Source organism: Tenrec ecaudatus, chromosome 14 (genome assembly GCF_050624435.1).
Source record: "Tenrec ecaudatus isolate mTenEca1 chromosome 14, mTenEca1.hap1, whole genome shotgun sequence".
NCBI lineage: Eukaryota > Metazoa > Chordata > Mammalia > Afrosoricida > Tenrecidae > Tenrec > Tenrec ecaudatus.
This window is the reverse complement of record NC_134543.1, coordinates 96,840,452-96,855,586: the sequence shown is the minus strand read 5'-3', so window position 1 is coordinate 96,855,586 and position 15,135 is coordinate 96,840,452. Positions and strand designations below refer to the sequence as shown.

General features: G+C 41.0%; 1 protein-coding gene across 1 annotated transcript in view; it reads left to right on the top strand.

Annotated features, from left to right (window-relative positions):
* FSIP1 (fibrous sheath interacting protein 1) overlaps positions 1 to 15,135 on the top strand; it is a 214,249-nt gene that overhangs the window by 69,056 nt on the left and 130,058 nt on the right. Inside the window, exon 10 of the mRNA XM_075531244.1 lies at positions 2,945 to 3,070. Within this exon, the coding sequence (XP_075387359.1) occupies positions 2,945 to 3,070 (126 nt within the window). The remainder of the gene's footprint in view (positions 1 to 2,944; positions 3,071 to 15,135) is intronic.

Genomic DNA, 15,135 nt, shown 5'->3' with positions numbered 1-15,135 from the left:
CTAATGAAGATTTGAGCAATCTCTCTATTTTGTCATTTGAAAACGAGGTTCCTTAGCCTCAAAGACTCCTGCCGGCTTTGTCAACACCACAGATATTTTCCTAAGGATGAGCTGAGAGTCCCGTGACAATTAATTAGTCAAATCAACAATTAGCTATTGACCTTACGGGAAATTCTCTTCTTGTGGGCTCCTTCGACATTCGGCGTAGCTCAGGGAGCACTGTCGCTGAGCTAGCTATGAACACATTCCTCTGTGGCCCAGAAACACACAAATGATACAGCAATGGTGTGATCGAAGACTCTGTTTAAACAATTCTAGCACAGGAAACCAAGAGATTTCCCAATGATCATGAAAACGGAGCATACTGGTCATCCCATTCTTGCGAGACCAGAATGGCCCAGAAAGCACAGAGCTTCTTGAATGTGCCCCCGGGTACTTTTTTTTGCCAGAATCAGTAAACACCTTTTTTGGTTTCCATTTGGCCTCTGGTTTTATAAAAGATATCCTTCAAGTGTGTGTGCTGTGCCGTTGTGCTGTCAGAAACCATGACAGGGGAATGATGTTCCAGAGCCTTTGGTCCCAACTAGAGTGGAAGGGACCCATAGTTGTACCCATTCCAAAGAAAAGTGACCCAACAGCAGGCTCCGATGATAGAGAAAGACAATAGCACAGGCAAGTAAGCTTTTGCTGACGAGCATCCAACAAAGGTTGTAGCAGCGCATTGACAGGGAGCTGCCAGAAATGGAGGCTGGCTTCAGAGAGCACGTGGTACATGGGATTCATTGCTGATGTCAGTTGGATGTTGGCTGAAAGGTGCGGATGCCAGACAGCTGTCTACTTGTGTTTTATTGACTATGCTAAGGCATTCAACTGGGGACCATCACAAACCATGGCTAACCCTGAGAAGAATGGGAATTCCAGGAGGCGTCATTGTACTCCTGGGGAACCTTTACATAGATCAAGAGGCAGTGCGCGAACAGAACCAGGGCATACCGCAGGGTTTCATATCAGGAAATGTGTGAATCCTCTCATTATACTTAATGAATTTGGTGCTAAGCAAAATAATCAGAGAAGCTGGATGATATGAAGAAGAATGCAGCATCCGGATTGGACGAAGGCTTATTAACGGCTTGTGATATGCAGATGACACAACCTTGCTTGCTCAAAGTGAGGAGGACTTGAAGCACTTGCTGATGAAGATCAAGGATTGCAGCCTTCAGCATGGATGACAATGCAAAGAAAAACAAAATCTTCACAATGTGACACATGAATCACATCATGATAAGTGGAGAAATCATTGATGTTGTCAAGGATTTAATTTTGCTTGGATCCACAATCGATGCTATTGGAAACATCAGTCAAGAGATGAGTTGTATTAGGTAAATCTGCTCTACAAGACCTGTTTAGAGTTTTGCAAAGCAAGGATGTGACTGAGGACTCCGGTGTGCCTGACCCACGCCATGGTATTTTCCACTGCCTCATAATCATGTGAAAGTTGGCCATGGATTGAAGCAGACTGGTAAAGTAGAAGGACAGTGGAAAAGAGGAAGACCTTGGGCAAGGTGAATGGGCACAGTGGCTGCAGGAACAATTGTGAGGCTGGCACAGGGTGAAAGGTGGTGCTTTCTTTCTGTTGTACATTAGCGTCGCTGTGAGTCAGAACCAACCTAACAACCCCAGAGAGAGTTACACACATCCCACACTGTTGGAGTTGGAAGAAACTTTATCAGCCGACATGGAGACCCAGCAAGAGAAAGTTACTTGCTTACAAGTATACAGATGGTAACAGTGAGGAGACCAGTAGCAAAGAGACCGGTTAGGAGTCTCAAGGAGGGACTAAGTTATTAATAACTCACAGTGGATTCCAGGTGGTCAGTCTACAGCCCTTACCAATTACATAAAAACGTTGGAGCTAGGGAAGGAAGGGCTGTGTCTGGGCATTAAAAGCACTCATTTTGCAAGCTCTGTGTGTAGGTGATTCTAACGCACACTGGAAGGCGACAAGCCATCCAGTGAGTGATGAGGAGGTACGTACTGAGGTGGTGGAAGGACAGCAGGGCCTTGATTAGAGGTGAGTTAGGAAGGAAGCAGGGTGGTGGCCCTTCTTGGCGTATGTACATGGACAGCGTGTGGGTCTGGCTTGAACAACTTCAGCGGTGGCCATTGGTGTCAATCACTCACAGCGGAAGACGTGGTGGGAGATCGGTTGGAGAGAAGCCAGAATGGTTGTTTAAGGATAGATATGGGACTCTGACTGTCGAGAAATACTCCCCATCTTTTTTTGATCACCTATTTTTATTCTGTAAGTACAGGTATTGCTGATAATGATGGATATGATGCTTATTCTTTATCAAGGGTCTTTTTTATTACTGGACACTAAGATTTTTTTGCATGCCCACTATATTCTGCAATGACTTCTTTTACTTGGTAGAGGACCCTGCACCCTCTTATTACTATCATTTACTGATACCGAAGCCGAAGCTCAGAGAACTTTGTGGATTTTGTAGTCAGGAACAAGTGGAGTGAGGATCCCACACGTCGGACTTTTCCAAGTACACTTTCTTCCCATTATAGCAGCGAATGGATGGGGAGTTTTGCCCCCTGTTTGTTCTCTGATAGAATTAAAAGTGGGAGAGATGGTGATTTGCTCAAGGTTCTAAGCTGATAAAAGCTGACTCAGAGCTCAGACGTCTGCCTCCCAGTCACTGTGTCCACTCTCATGCTGATTCTAGAAGCGGACTTTATTTCCCTATTCGTTTGAGGTACAAGTAAGTATTCTTTCCTTCAGACAGGAAGATTATAAAAACAGAACAAAACAGTTTTAAGTACTATTTTGAAGGGAAGAAAGATTGAGAAAGCTAGCTTTCAGGCTTAGATGCTGAGGAGTGGTGTGTGATAATACATTTCCAGCCTGTAAGTGATTTTTAAATTTTTTTAAAATTAGGAGAATGACAGAAATGTGGAAATAACTCCGGGAGAAAAAGTACTTCGGAATACCAAGGAACAGAGGGATCAGCAAAGCAGGCTGAAAGAGATAGACGAAAAGCTAAGAAAGATGAAGGACAATGTGGTAAGTTCCAGTTATTTTTTTAAATTTAAAGTTGAATCATAACTAATTGCCATATTTTAAAAGGTCCCAGTTTTATCCAATTTCATAATGTGCTCTGTAAGTCAAGAAAATTGACATGGGGATTTGTTAGTAAGAATTTGAATAAAAGCTAAAACTATGATCCACAGGATAGACTGTATTAGTCTTAATTTATATAGCATAATAAACATGTGAGATTCTCTCTGAAGCCAGGACAATGTGTCAGACAGTGATATAAATGTTCTTTGTGCGACATTTGGTAGCAGTTTTCCATAAATCATTTTATATATTGAGTTTATACCTCAAGCACTCCAACTTTTGCTTTATGATTCATAACATATTATTATTTGTTGACTCAAATATAATTTCAGTCCTTCTTGAGTCTATTTCATGATTTTCTTTCATGTTTCCTTGCTCACTATGTAAAGGCATATCCTTGCCGCTGGGATGAAGCCCCTAGGTAAACTAAGTAGTGAGCTGGTTGGTGTTCCGACTTCAATGGAAACATTCTATCATATGAGGGCGGCGCAGGACCTTGCAGTGTTTCTTCCTGTTGTGCATGAGCTGGATATGGGCTGGAAGTGACTCGATGATCTTTAACAACAACAGATTTTGGAGCTATTCAAAGAATGTTTCCAGCTGGATATCAGGCTTTTACCCAAAACTAAATGTGACAAGGCTGAATTTGCAGTTCACCCCCCCCCCCCATAGGTAGTAACTTTGTCTAGGAATTTAAGATTGCTGCTCATGGCCGCTCTACAGGACTGCAAGTGAGTCTCACGGTTTCTGAGACTGTAAACCTGTTTGAGAACAGCAGCTTCATCTTTCCCCCTCACTGCAGCGGGTGGGGTCATGTTGCTGACTTTGCAGTTAGCAGCCACATGCCTAACCCACAATGCCACCGGGGCTCTTGAAGGACAGCTGGGGCCATCTAGTGGAATGAAGGGAATTCACTGTCTTATTCATAATTTATTTTTGTTTGATTTTTATGGGAAATTTCATGGAAATAAAATATTGCGGTGACCTCTATTTTCTGTGTGATTTCCCCCTCCTTGAGTCCTTTAATAGGGAGAGAAGTAGAAATGAGAATGGAGAGGAAGTATATCGAGGCTTTTGGCCAGTCACTGTGGTGGTGGTGACAGAGTGCTGCAGATTTCCTAGGCTAAATAAAACGCCTAACTAGTTTTAAAAATGGTTGACTTTTTCTGTCATCCTTGTCTGCCAATCCTTGTCATTCTCTACAATTCAGTGATCTTGATTTCTAATTATCCATCACATGCCTTGAATGCATGCACATTCTTTTTGCTAAGGGGGACTTCAAAACTTCATGCAAAAAATCCATCATATTTCAATTCCATTTATTGGACCCTTTTTGGGATAACCCTTTTGAAGTTCTCTTACATTCTTTGACATTTTGCTAAAACTGTGAATCTTGTAAAAATCCTAAGTATCATTTAAAGTGTGCCTCAGTTCAAGGGCTAGGGAGATATACCAAGAGTTGGTTTATATCTAAGGGACAAGAATAATTTCAAATTGTGCAGAGCCGTTATTGAGGCTCTTCTATGTGCCAGGCACTGTTAACTCCTCAGAGTCAAGTCCTTACGAGGTCAAGACAGCTGTCTTCGGTTTAGAGTCGAGGAAATGGAGGCTCACAGAGGTCCAAGAAGGCATTGAAAGTTATATAGCTGGTCGGCACAAGAAGGGCTAGGATGGAAACAGCGGTTGTTTCAACTGCGCTCTACTGTCTTTCTGGTACTTAGCACCTTTCTTTGCACGACTGATATTGTTATGTTCCTTCAAACTTGACACATTTCCCCTAAACAGTAATACTCACGAGCGAGTTGCTGGGCTCCCCTATAAAGTCTGATCTCCCCGTTTTCAGGTTTACAGTCAATATGCTCTCTGGGACCGATCTGTGGTCGATTAAGGCAGGAGTATGTTGCTCTGGATTTTCTTACATTTTAATTGCTTAGTGTTTCATCGTATCTTTAGTTTACCAGGGAAACTCTGTCAAGCCTGCTGCATATCATTAATGGCTAGGCCCTATTTTGGATGGGCAAGAGACTTGAAACTGTCTTTCAGTTTTATTAGTGACCTTGAATCCATCACTTTTTTTTTTTTGAGATTTGATTTCTTTACTTTAAAAGCAAGGGAGTAGGACTAGATGATCTCGGTTCTTTCTGCTGTGATTCTTGGCATATTTATATTTGGTGATAGATTGTTTTATTTACAATATATAGTATCTAAAGCTCAGTTTGTATGCTTTTTTAGTATTGATCAGTTTGAATCTTCTATTGAAAGATCTTTTTGGCTGAATAAAACTTGAGAACATGAAGCTGTATTTTATACAAGGGAAGTTCAAAAAGTTTGTGGGAAAATTCCATTATGTCTCAATTCCACTATTCCTTGAACTTTTTGAAGTTGATATATGTACATGTGTGGATTGTGATAAGAGTTGTATGAGCCCCTAATAAAATGTAAAAAAAGAAAATGATTAGGGCAAAGAATGTACAGATGTGCTTTATACAATTGATGTATGGATTGTGATAAGATTGTATGAGCCCCTAATAAAATGTTTTTAAAAAATTAACCTACTAATCTACCAACCAGAGAATATAGTTTGTGGACCATAGCTTCTGAAAATGGGTAATTTTTCAATTTGTTTTATTCTCCCTCATGCAATGGATCATCATTTCAATCACTTACTTAGTTTATTTTTTTGATAAGAGAAATAATCTGTTGGCATTGCATTGGTAATATAAGGACCAAATCCATTTGCTCCAGGAATAGAGATACCAAAGACAAAACTAGAAAGAGATTTAATTCACTTTCAGATGGTAGGTAGAGACCATCAGGAACACACTTGTCTTTGTCAAGGTTTGTTCAGGAAATGAAATTCTATTTAGACTATAGGTGGTGGTCATGAATCATTAATATTAATGAATTTAGCTATGAAGAGCTAGTGATAGTAGATACTTTAAATAAGGTTGAGGCTACCCATTTAATGTGAAATTGAATAGGCTTACATAGGCCTTGAAAACCAGTGCATAGTTTGAGGAAGGATGGACCATGGTTGCTGGAAGCAACATATATGAAAAAAATCTTTTGGTTTTGCTCAGTATGAGTGATACATCAGGCAAAAGGTGAGTCAAAGGGATTATATTTGGATAGGATCCTTATCAGGATGAGGAAGCGATGTAATCTAGCTCATTTGAAGGGTTATTGATGGGACTGAGTGTATTTGCTTAGCCTGGTGAATAAAAGACGTGTTGGTGTGTGTGTGTGTGTGTGTGTGTGTGTGTGTGTGTGTGTTTAAGGAGGGGAGTGGCTTGGTAGAAAAAACATACTTGATAACTGTCCAAGGAGATTTTCAAGATTACCAATTTAAGTTTTAATTTTATTCTTTATACTACAGATAAAAAGTACAATCATTTTTAAAGGTCATTAAATATAAGAAACTTAGTGGCTGGACACTTGGATTTGAAATAATAACAAAATAAGCTTTGAAAAATGATAGAAGAACCTTTCTAACAGGTTGAATCTAGGCACAGGCTTTTTGGTGGGTTGTTGGTATGTGAGTGTATGTATGTAAACATAACACGCTGTTTCTTAGACAGACAGTGGATGATAAAAATGTTAGACTATATGGATTGTGATAAGGGTTGTACGAGCCCCAATAAGATGATTTTTTATAAAATGTTTGATCAGTTATAGTCATCTAGATAGGACTTGTAGTTGGAAATGAATGATACATAACATAAAAAATGTTGGATAAATGGTAGGTTTATATTATAATGATATAGTTTATAAATGTATACAGTCTGACAACAATCTTAAAGGAAATAAAAGATAAATAGTATTAATATTGTAGATTTATTAGATTCCCTTCGTTCTGTTCAATTGCCTTTATCCTTAAAGAAAAGAGAATCATAACTGAGGCAATTACATTGTTTCATTATTTTATTAGGGATATTTTAACCCTTTAACTAAATGATGAACTGTTTTATGAAGCTTAATATAAGGTAATAATTAGGATTTGGCATCCTTTCTATGAGGTGTTGACTATTCTATAGATAGTAAGACTGTGATGAATATATATATATATATATATATATAGTTTTTTCTGAAAAAAAACTTTTAATAAATTTGCAACACAAAGGAATCAGTGAATTTGATAAAGAATTAACAAAACTTATTTAATCTAAAAAAATATGGAGAAAGACTAAAGAACATGGCTCGCAGGCCAAGACAGAAAGAAAATGAAATCACATGTTCTAACATAGGAAAAAACTGGTATACAAAGTCATAGGTCAGTAAGGCTTCTGTGAAAGTGGGTACTTTTGTGCTCATTCATATGAGTTCTTGTTTGGAGTCAGGTGAATGGAGTTGGTTCACAACCCAGTCAGTAGCTGAAATCCTGCCTTGTGATTCTTCTATGTCTAAGGCAGTGGTAACAGAGTTCTACCTCCCTAGACTGCACCGTATTTCTCTATGGCAGATCTTTGTTCTCCTGGATGGCCATGATCTCAACAGCCAGGCCCATGCACAGCATGGCCTGAGAGAGTAGGAGAGAGGGGAGTTGCTGATGAATATATTTTAAAGAATACCTTTAGTCTTATAAGACTTGTCTTAATGCACATAGTCATTTAAGTGAGGTATCACCTAAGTTAACTTGGAAGAAGAACATTAGTACATGTGATCCAAGGATTGTAAATAATATTAGCGCTTAATTCATGAACTCCCAGTTTGCAGAAGGTTATGGATGACAGAGATAGACCAAAATCCACTTGCAGAGTCTCTGCACAGAGTAGGGCTTCAGGTAACCCCCTCAGACTGTGGACCAGCGCTGTAGTTTGGTCCTCAGAGTGCAGTGGAACGTGGATCCATGCAGAAACCATTAGCTTCAAATGTGTCATCTTAGCAGCTGTTTTCCCTCTTGACCTATTTTTAACTTGTTCTCCACAAACCAAATGCATGATTGCCGTTGAGCCAATGCTGACTCATAGCAGCCCACTGTGGGTTTTGGAGACTGTAACTGTTTACTGAAGTAGAAAGCCCAGTCTTTTTACTGTGGAAGTGCTGGTGGTTTCGAACTGCTGACCACGAGGATCGCAGCCCAATGTGTAACCACTGCACCAAAAAGGCTCCTTAACGACTGTATGCGTATTGTTTTTGACTTTCTTTTGGTTTTGTTTATCTGGGTTATTTAGTTGTTGCTGATGACCGGGGCCTTTTTTTCGTATGATATCCAGGATAGGTGACTATATAAAGACAGTAACTAGATGAATGAATCTACCCACAGGGTTATGGCAGGGGAGGTTGGGGGGCAATAAGGAACTAATAATGGATATAAGGATGAAGAAAAGCATAAAATTGATTGTGGTGGTGATTGCCCAACTCTTTAAAACACATTTAACCATTGAATGGTATACAAAGTTTATATCAATAAAATGGTTAAAAATAATGTATTTAATTTTAAAGAATATCTTTTAAGAATTGGATTTAATGCTTTTAAGAAGTTGCGTAAGAACTTTCCCTTTCAAAAAACAAAAGAATTTAATTTTAGCCTTTATACTTTTAAAGAAAAAAAACCCCACATCAATCTCATCTCATTTTATCGACTCCCTTAATGATAAAATGTCCTCAAAGATGTTTGTGACTGTTGTGAGTGAAGCTTTCGAGGTTTCCGTCACTCTAAATGCAGTGACTACACTCTGTAGGGCTTTGGTGTGTCTCTTTGTCTCAGTTTGAACGTCATTACTTATTTTTGTCATTTGAAGCCTCTACTATATTCCCACCTGAATTCTTTTCCTCTCTGGTTTCCGGGTAACGACTGAGCTTGGGGCTCTTTGGTGAACTGCATTGTCACGGCTGCATCACCGATGTTTAGGACCCTGAGCCCTGTTGCTGAGCATTGAGGCTAAGAATGTGGTGCACAAAGGATTAGACAGCCTGGTGTTCAGATTCTCATCCATTTAACCCGGTACAAGAATACAGAGACCCATTCAGAAGTCTGGACGGGTTCTTTTGCTCCAAGAATGGATGGAGGGCCTGCCTCCAATTGCTCACCACGCTATAGAATCACAATTAGAGAACGTGAAGATTTGGAAGCAGCCTTAGAGGTCATGTGGGCCAGTTTCATGGATTAAAAACCAGTCTTGAACAGCTAGATGGTTTTCTGAAGGCTGACAATTACTTAGTGATTGGCTTGGACCAGTCCTCAATTCTTTTGACACCTTGGCACCTCACCCAGTGAACTTTTAATTAAATCCAGCTTTCCTCAGTCACACCTGCATGGTTCAATCAATGTTCCGCGAAGGCTCATAGACATCCACACATGTGGACCTCATTCTAAAACCTTTAGCTCTATGCACATCTTCCAAAAATCCAGCAGAACGTCTAACAAGCCTGGCCTGTTTGTGGTTAAACTGGAAGAGCAACTGGTGTATTTTGATGGTCACACGTTTAATGAGGCTCGAGTCAGTAAAATATGTTATGTGCAATGTCATCATTCAGAAAGGTTGACATCATTTTAATCCCTCCCCCCCCATTTGTAACAGCTCTCAAGTAGGAGGATAAAATGCCAGAGATGACTTGCACAATTGTCATGCGCAGGTGATGGGTCACTGCCATTGAGTTGACGGCAGCCCATGGAGTCGCTGTAGGGCAGAGTAGAACTGCCCCTGCAGGTTTCCCAGACTAACTGTTGATGAGAGTGGCTTTGAACTGCTGACTTTGTGGGTCTCAGCCCAACCGGCAGCCACACCGCCACGGTGCTGGCAGGTGTTTGCAATAGTGACGCAAACTGTTTGGTTGTGAGATTTTGAGAGTGGGCTTTGCCCCTTACCAGGAAGCCAGATTTTAACAAACTGATCTCATAATTGTAGATAAAGAACCACATTTTGAAACTGAAGTTAATGGAACATACAATTATCTGAAGCATTTTTGTATGTGTATATACTTTAATGTCAAAATCTTGACAAAATTCCTTGCAACTGAATATTATCATTTGATGATTGAGAAACAGCTTGTAGCAGAGTTCCATGCCCATGGTGGGATGAGTAAATGAGCCAGTCACCTTTTTAAAGCTGTAAGCTATGCGTAATATGTTGCTACAATGTACAATAAACGGAAACACTGTTAGCTGCAGTTGTTTGGGGGAAAAAGTGTTAAGAAGAACTGGATCTTCCCCCATTAGCATCTTTGTTTAAATTATAATATTAAAATCGATTCCTAAACTATATTAGCGACTTGAATGAAAGCATTTGGATCAGACCTTCTGCCAGGCTCCTGTTTGGGAGCGAGTCTCTTTGTGAGTGACTGAGTGCCCTGAATGGCCCCAGGCAATGCGCCTCTCCTGTCTGGACTCGGTACCACCCAAGCCTTGATATCACTGAGGCACAAAGCTAGGTTTCTGTTTTCAAAAAAGGGGAGGCTTTCTAGTGCTGGGCATAGAAAATGAAAGGGGACAAAGAAAGTGGTGCTTACTAACAGTAGCCACAGTCACAGCAATTCCTATAAATGTCACCATCCACTACATTTGGTACCGGATCAGACTGGTGGCAGGACTTGGAATTTTGCAAATGCCTTGGAACAAAACCCTTTCCAATAACAAGGACCTGCTCTTGTCCAGGATGGCTGTAAGGGGATAGAAGGAAATAAAATTACAAAAGTAGAACAGGGTCACATGAAAGAGCAGATTATGGCAAGCCAATTAATGCTCGTGGAAGCAGCAGTCGGGAGCAAAAGGTGCATTGCATTCGGCGAATCTGCTGCACAAGACCTTTTTCCGAGTACTGAAAAGCAAGGATGTTACTTTGAGGACTCAGGTGTGCCTGACCCAAGCCAAAGTATTTTCCATTGCCTCCTATGCTTGTGAAAGTTGGACACTGAAGAAGGAAGATTGCAGGAGTATTGATACTTTTGAATTGTGATGCTGGAGAAGTATATTCAAAGTACCATGGAGTACAAACCGGCTTGTCTTGGGAGAAGTATGGCCAGAGTGCTCCTTAACAGCAAGGATGGCAAGACTTCACTTCACACACTTTGGACCTGTTATCAAGAGAAAACAGTCCTGAGAGAAGGACATTATGCTTGCCAAAGGAGAGGGCCAGTGAAATAGAGGCAGGCCCTCCATGAGATGGCTTGACTCAGTGACTGTATGAATGGGGTCAGGACAGGAGTTATCGAGAGGTTGGCTCCGGAGTGGGCAGTGTTTTGTTCTGTTGAGCAGAAGGCCACTATGGGTCAGAACTGACTTGGTGGCACCTAACAACAACATCCACAGAGATAAATGCTTTAAGTCCCTAGAAGGACTATTCAAATACATAGAAGTTTTGTGAAATGAATTGATTCATACAGTAGACATTACATTCTCAAAGCAATTCTTCAATCTTGGTGTCTCACATCAAGATTGTGGATTGTCCAAGCTACGCTGACCCCAGCCTCAGCAGAATGCACTACAGAGGACGGCACTGAAGATACAGCTTGGCGAGAGGGCAGGTCTTCCGATACCACACGGGAGGGAACTAAGAGGGAAAGAGAAAGAGAGAGAGACAGTGGACATCCTGGCCCACCAAGCCTTGAGGACAACAGAAAAGTTGGTGAAAGGAGATGTCGGACAGTACAAGAGTTGACAAAATAATAATTGATAAATTATGAAGGATTCATGAGGGAGGGGGGAGCGGGGAGGGAGGGGGAAAACGAGGAGCTGATGGCAGGGGCTTACGTGGAGAGCAAATGTTTTGAGAATGATGAGGGTAACGAATGTACAAATGTGCTTTATAAAATTTATGTATGGATTGTGATAATAGTTGTGTGAGCCCCCAATAAAATGATTTATAAGAGAAGAAGAAAGAAATACTCCTGTCTTTGACTCCCTTGAGTTTAGGGCAGTGGTTCTCAACCTTCCTAATGCCGCGACCTTTTAATACTGCTCCTCATGTTGTGCTGACCCCCAACCATCAAATTATTTTCGTTGCTACTTCCTCACTGTAATTTTGCTACTGTTCTGAATCAGATGACCCTTGTGAAAGGGTTGTTTGACCCCCACAGGGGTCATGACCCACAAGATTGAGAACCACTGGTTTAGGGGTAGCCATATGAGCCAGTTATGGCCCATGAGGTGGAAGCAGAAGTCTCCTGGTTCAAAATGAAAGACTCAGCTGACATATGCCTGCCCTTTGCCCTTTACCCTTCATCCTTTTCTGTCTCTTTGGTTGGAGCATCAAAAAATTGCTTGAATCTTCAAGAGGCACCTTGAGATCACCAATGCCGAGCAGAAAGATAAAGGTGCTGGGGTGTTGGGGTGCCGGCACCATCATAAAGCTGTCGTGTTTCCCCTTGTTGGGTTACCTCTGACCCAGGCTGTAAATTAGGAAAACAAACCCTTACTTGGCAATGCTGCGTGATTTTGTTTGTTTTACAAAAGCAGTCCCAGTGATACAGTAGCCTACCCCCAACCAGTGTAAATGGTTAACATGACCTGCTGTACTCTGGGGGATTAACGTGTTTGGTCACAATTGCTGGGGTATGTAGTGTGTGCCCTTTGGAAGCAGTTTGAACCCCAAACTAAAAATTCTAAACTCCCCAGGTTCCAACCCCTCTCTCACTGATAAACTGTAGGGACCAAGGGACAAATCACTGACGCAGAGCTCAGGTGACAGGAAAGCCGTTGCTTCAAGTCACCACAGAAGTCGTTCTTGGGGGCAGTGAGTAAGAGCTACAGGCATTTTGCAGAGTGGAAGCAGAACAGACAACAGAAAAGTGGGTTCAAGGAGATGTCAGACAGTGTAAGACATGACAAAATAATAATAATTTATAAATTATCAAGGGTTCGTGAGGAAGGGGGGAGCGGGGAGGGAGGGGGACAAATGAAAAATGAGCTGATACCAGGGGCTCAAGCAGAAAGCAAATGTTTTGAGAATGATGATGGCAACAAATGTACAAATGTGCTTGACACAAGGGATGTATGTATTGATTGTGCTGAGTTATATGAGCCCCCAATAAAATGATTAAAAATAATATAAAAGTGAGTCTTACTTGGGGTTGTTTACTTACATCTTAAAACACAAACACATAATAAAAAAACCAAAGATAAGCAATAGCTTAGAAATTAAAGGTTTATTGAAGCCCTACTTGTATAATCGGGAAACAAAAAGAATATTCTCAATTTCTCCTCTTGGGTTTTTTCCAAACCAAACTCACTGCCGTGGAGTCAGTTCTGGCGCACAGCTACCCCGCCGGACTAGAACTGCCTCTGCAGGTTTTCCAGACCACGAACTCTCCGTGTTCCATCCACACCATTGTTCCTACAGTTGAGCCCATTGTGGGAGCCAGCGTGTCAGTCCATCTTATCAAGGGCCTCCCTCTTTTCCGGCCCCTCTGCTTTACCATGCATGATGTCCTTCTCCAGGGACTGGTCTCTCCTGACGACATGTCCAAAGTGTGTGACCTGAAGTCTTCTCATCTTGCTTCTAAGGAGCCTGCTGGCTGTTTTTCCAGACAGACTGGTTTGTCGTTTTAGCGGTTCATGGTATGTTCAATATTCTTTTCCAGACCATAATTCGAATAGACCCATTCTTCTTTCATCTTCCTTATCCAATGTCCCGTTTCCAGATGCATGTGAGACGATGGAAAATACCATGGCTTGGGAGAGGTGTGCCGTAGTCCCTAGAGTAACATCCTTGTTTTTCAGCACTTTAAAGAGGTCTGGTGCAGCAGATGTACCCAATGCAATGTGTCCTATACTGTCTTGACTCTGCTTCTGTGAGCATTGACTGTGGATCCAAGCAAGACAAAATCCTGGACAATTTCAATCTTTTCTCCTTTGATCATGATGCTACGTATTGGTCCAGTTGTAAGGATTTTGGTTTTCTTTACATTGAGGATTTTGTTTGTTTTAACATTTTATTAGGAGATCTTACATAAAAAATTACAATCCATAGTTCCATTAGATCAAGCATAGTTGTACAATTGCTGCCATCATCATTTTCAATACATTTTCTTTCTTCTTGATATCAACTCCCCTTTATTACCACCCGCCCCTACCCTACCACCCCCTGAACCCTTAATATATTATATATTATTATTATAGGGATGTTTTTGCTTTAGCTTACACCTTCCAATATATCCAATCACTTAAAATTCTGATGTTTGTTCCCCTCAAGTGGGACTGTACAGTCATCGTTGCTATCAGTTCCCCCTTCTCGCTCCTCCCCCACTCTTCACATACCCTCAGGGAATCGTTACCTCTGTTATCGTTTCTGAGGAGTTTATTTATTCTTGGATTTCGTGCATCAGAAGACCTTAATTGTACCAGTGTATATATGCAGGTCTAGCAAGATCAGTGCAGTAAAACTAAGGCCATAACAGTAAGGGAAGGACATTTTCAAGAACTGGAGGATAGTTAGTGAACCCTGACATATCATCCCTTCTGTGTGGCCCTTCTGCCAAGGACTGTCCAATTGTCTTATAGATGGACTTTGGGTCTCCACTTTGTCTATGCTTCTTCACATCAATTAGATGGCTTGCTTTTGAACTTCTGATACCTATTCCAGTTAACACCTCATGATCACACAGGCTGGCAAGCTTCTTCCATGTGGGCTTTGTTGCTTCCATGCTAGATGGCTGCTTGTTTATCTTCAAGCCTTTAAGAATCCAGACACTATGTCTTTTCATACCTGGGAACCATCAGCTTTCTTCACCACATTTGCTTATGCACACATTTTTTTCTTCAGCAATCCTGTCGGGAAGGTGAGTATCATACATTGCCACATTATTAGGGCAACCATTTCTTGTACTGACATAGGATTTAAGTAGAGGCCCAAAGTCCACCTGCTTCTTTGTTGTATTTATATATCCATACATAGATAACTACATCTATCTTTTTATACTTACATTATACATATCTATATTTATACCTATATATAATTTTAATGTATAGGTTTCCTCTATTTCCTCTTGTTTCCTCTATTTCTTTTTCTTTCCTCCTGCCCTACTATCATGTTCACCCATCGTTCACCTCTCAGTAATTCCTTTTGGGTACA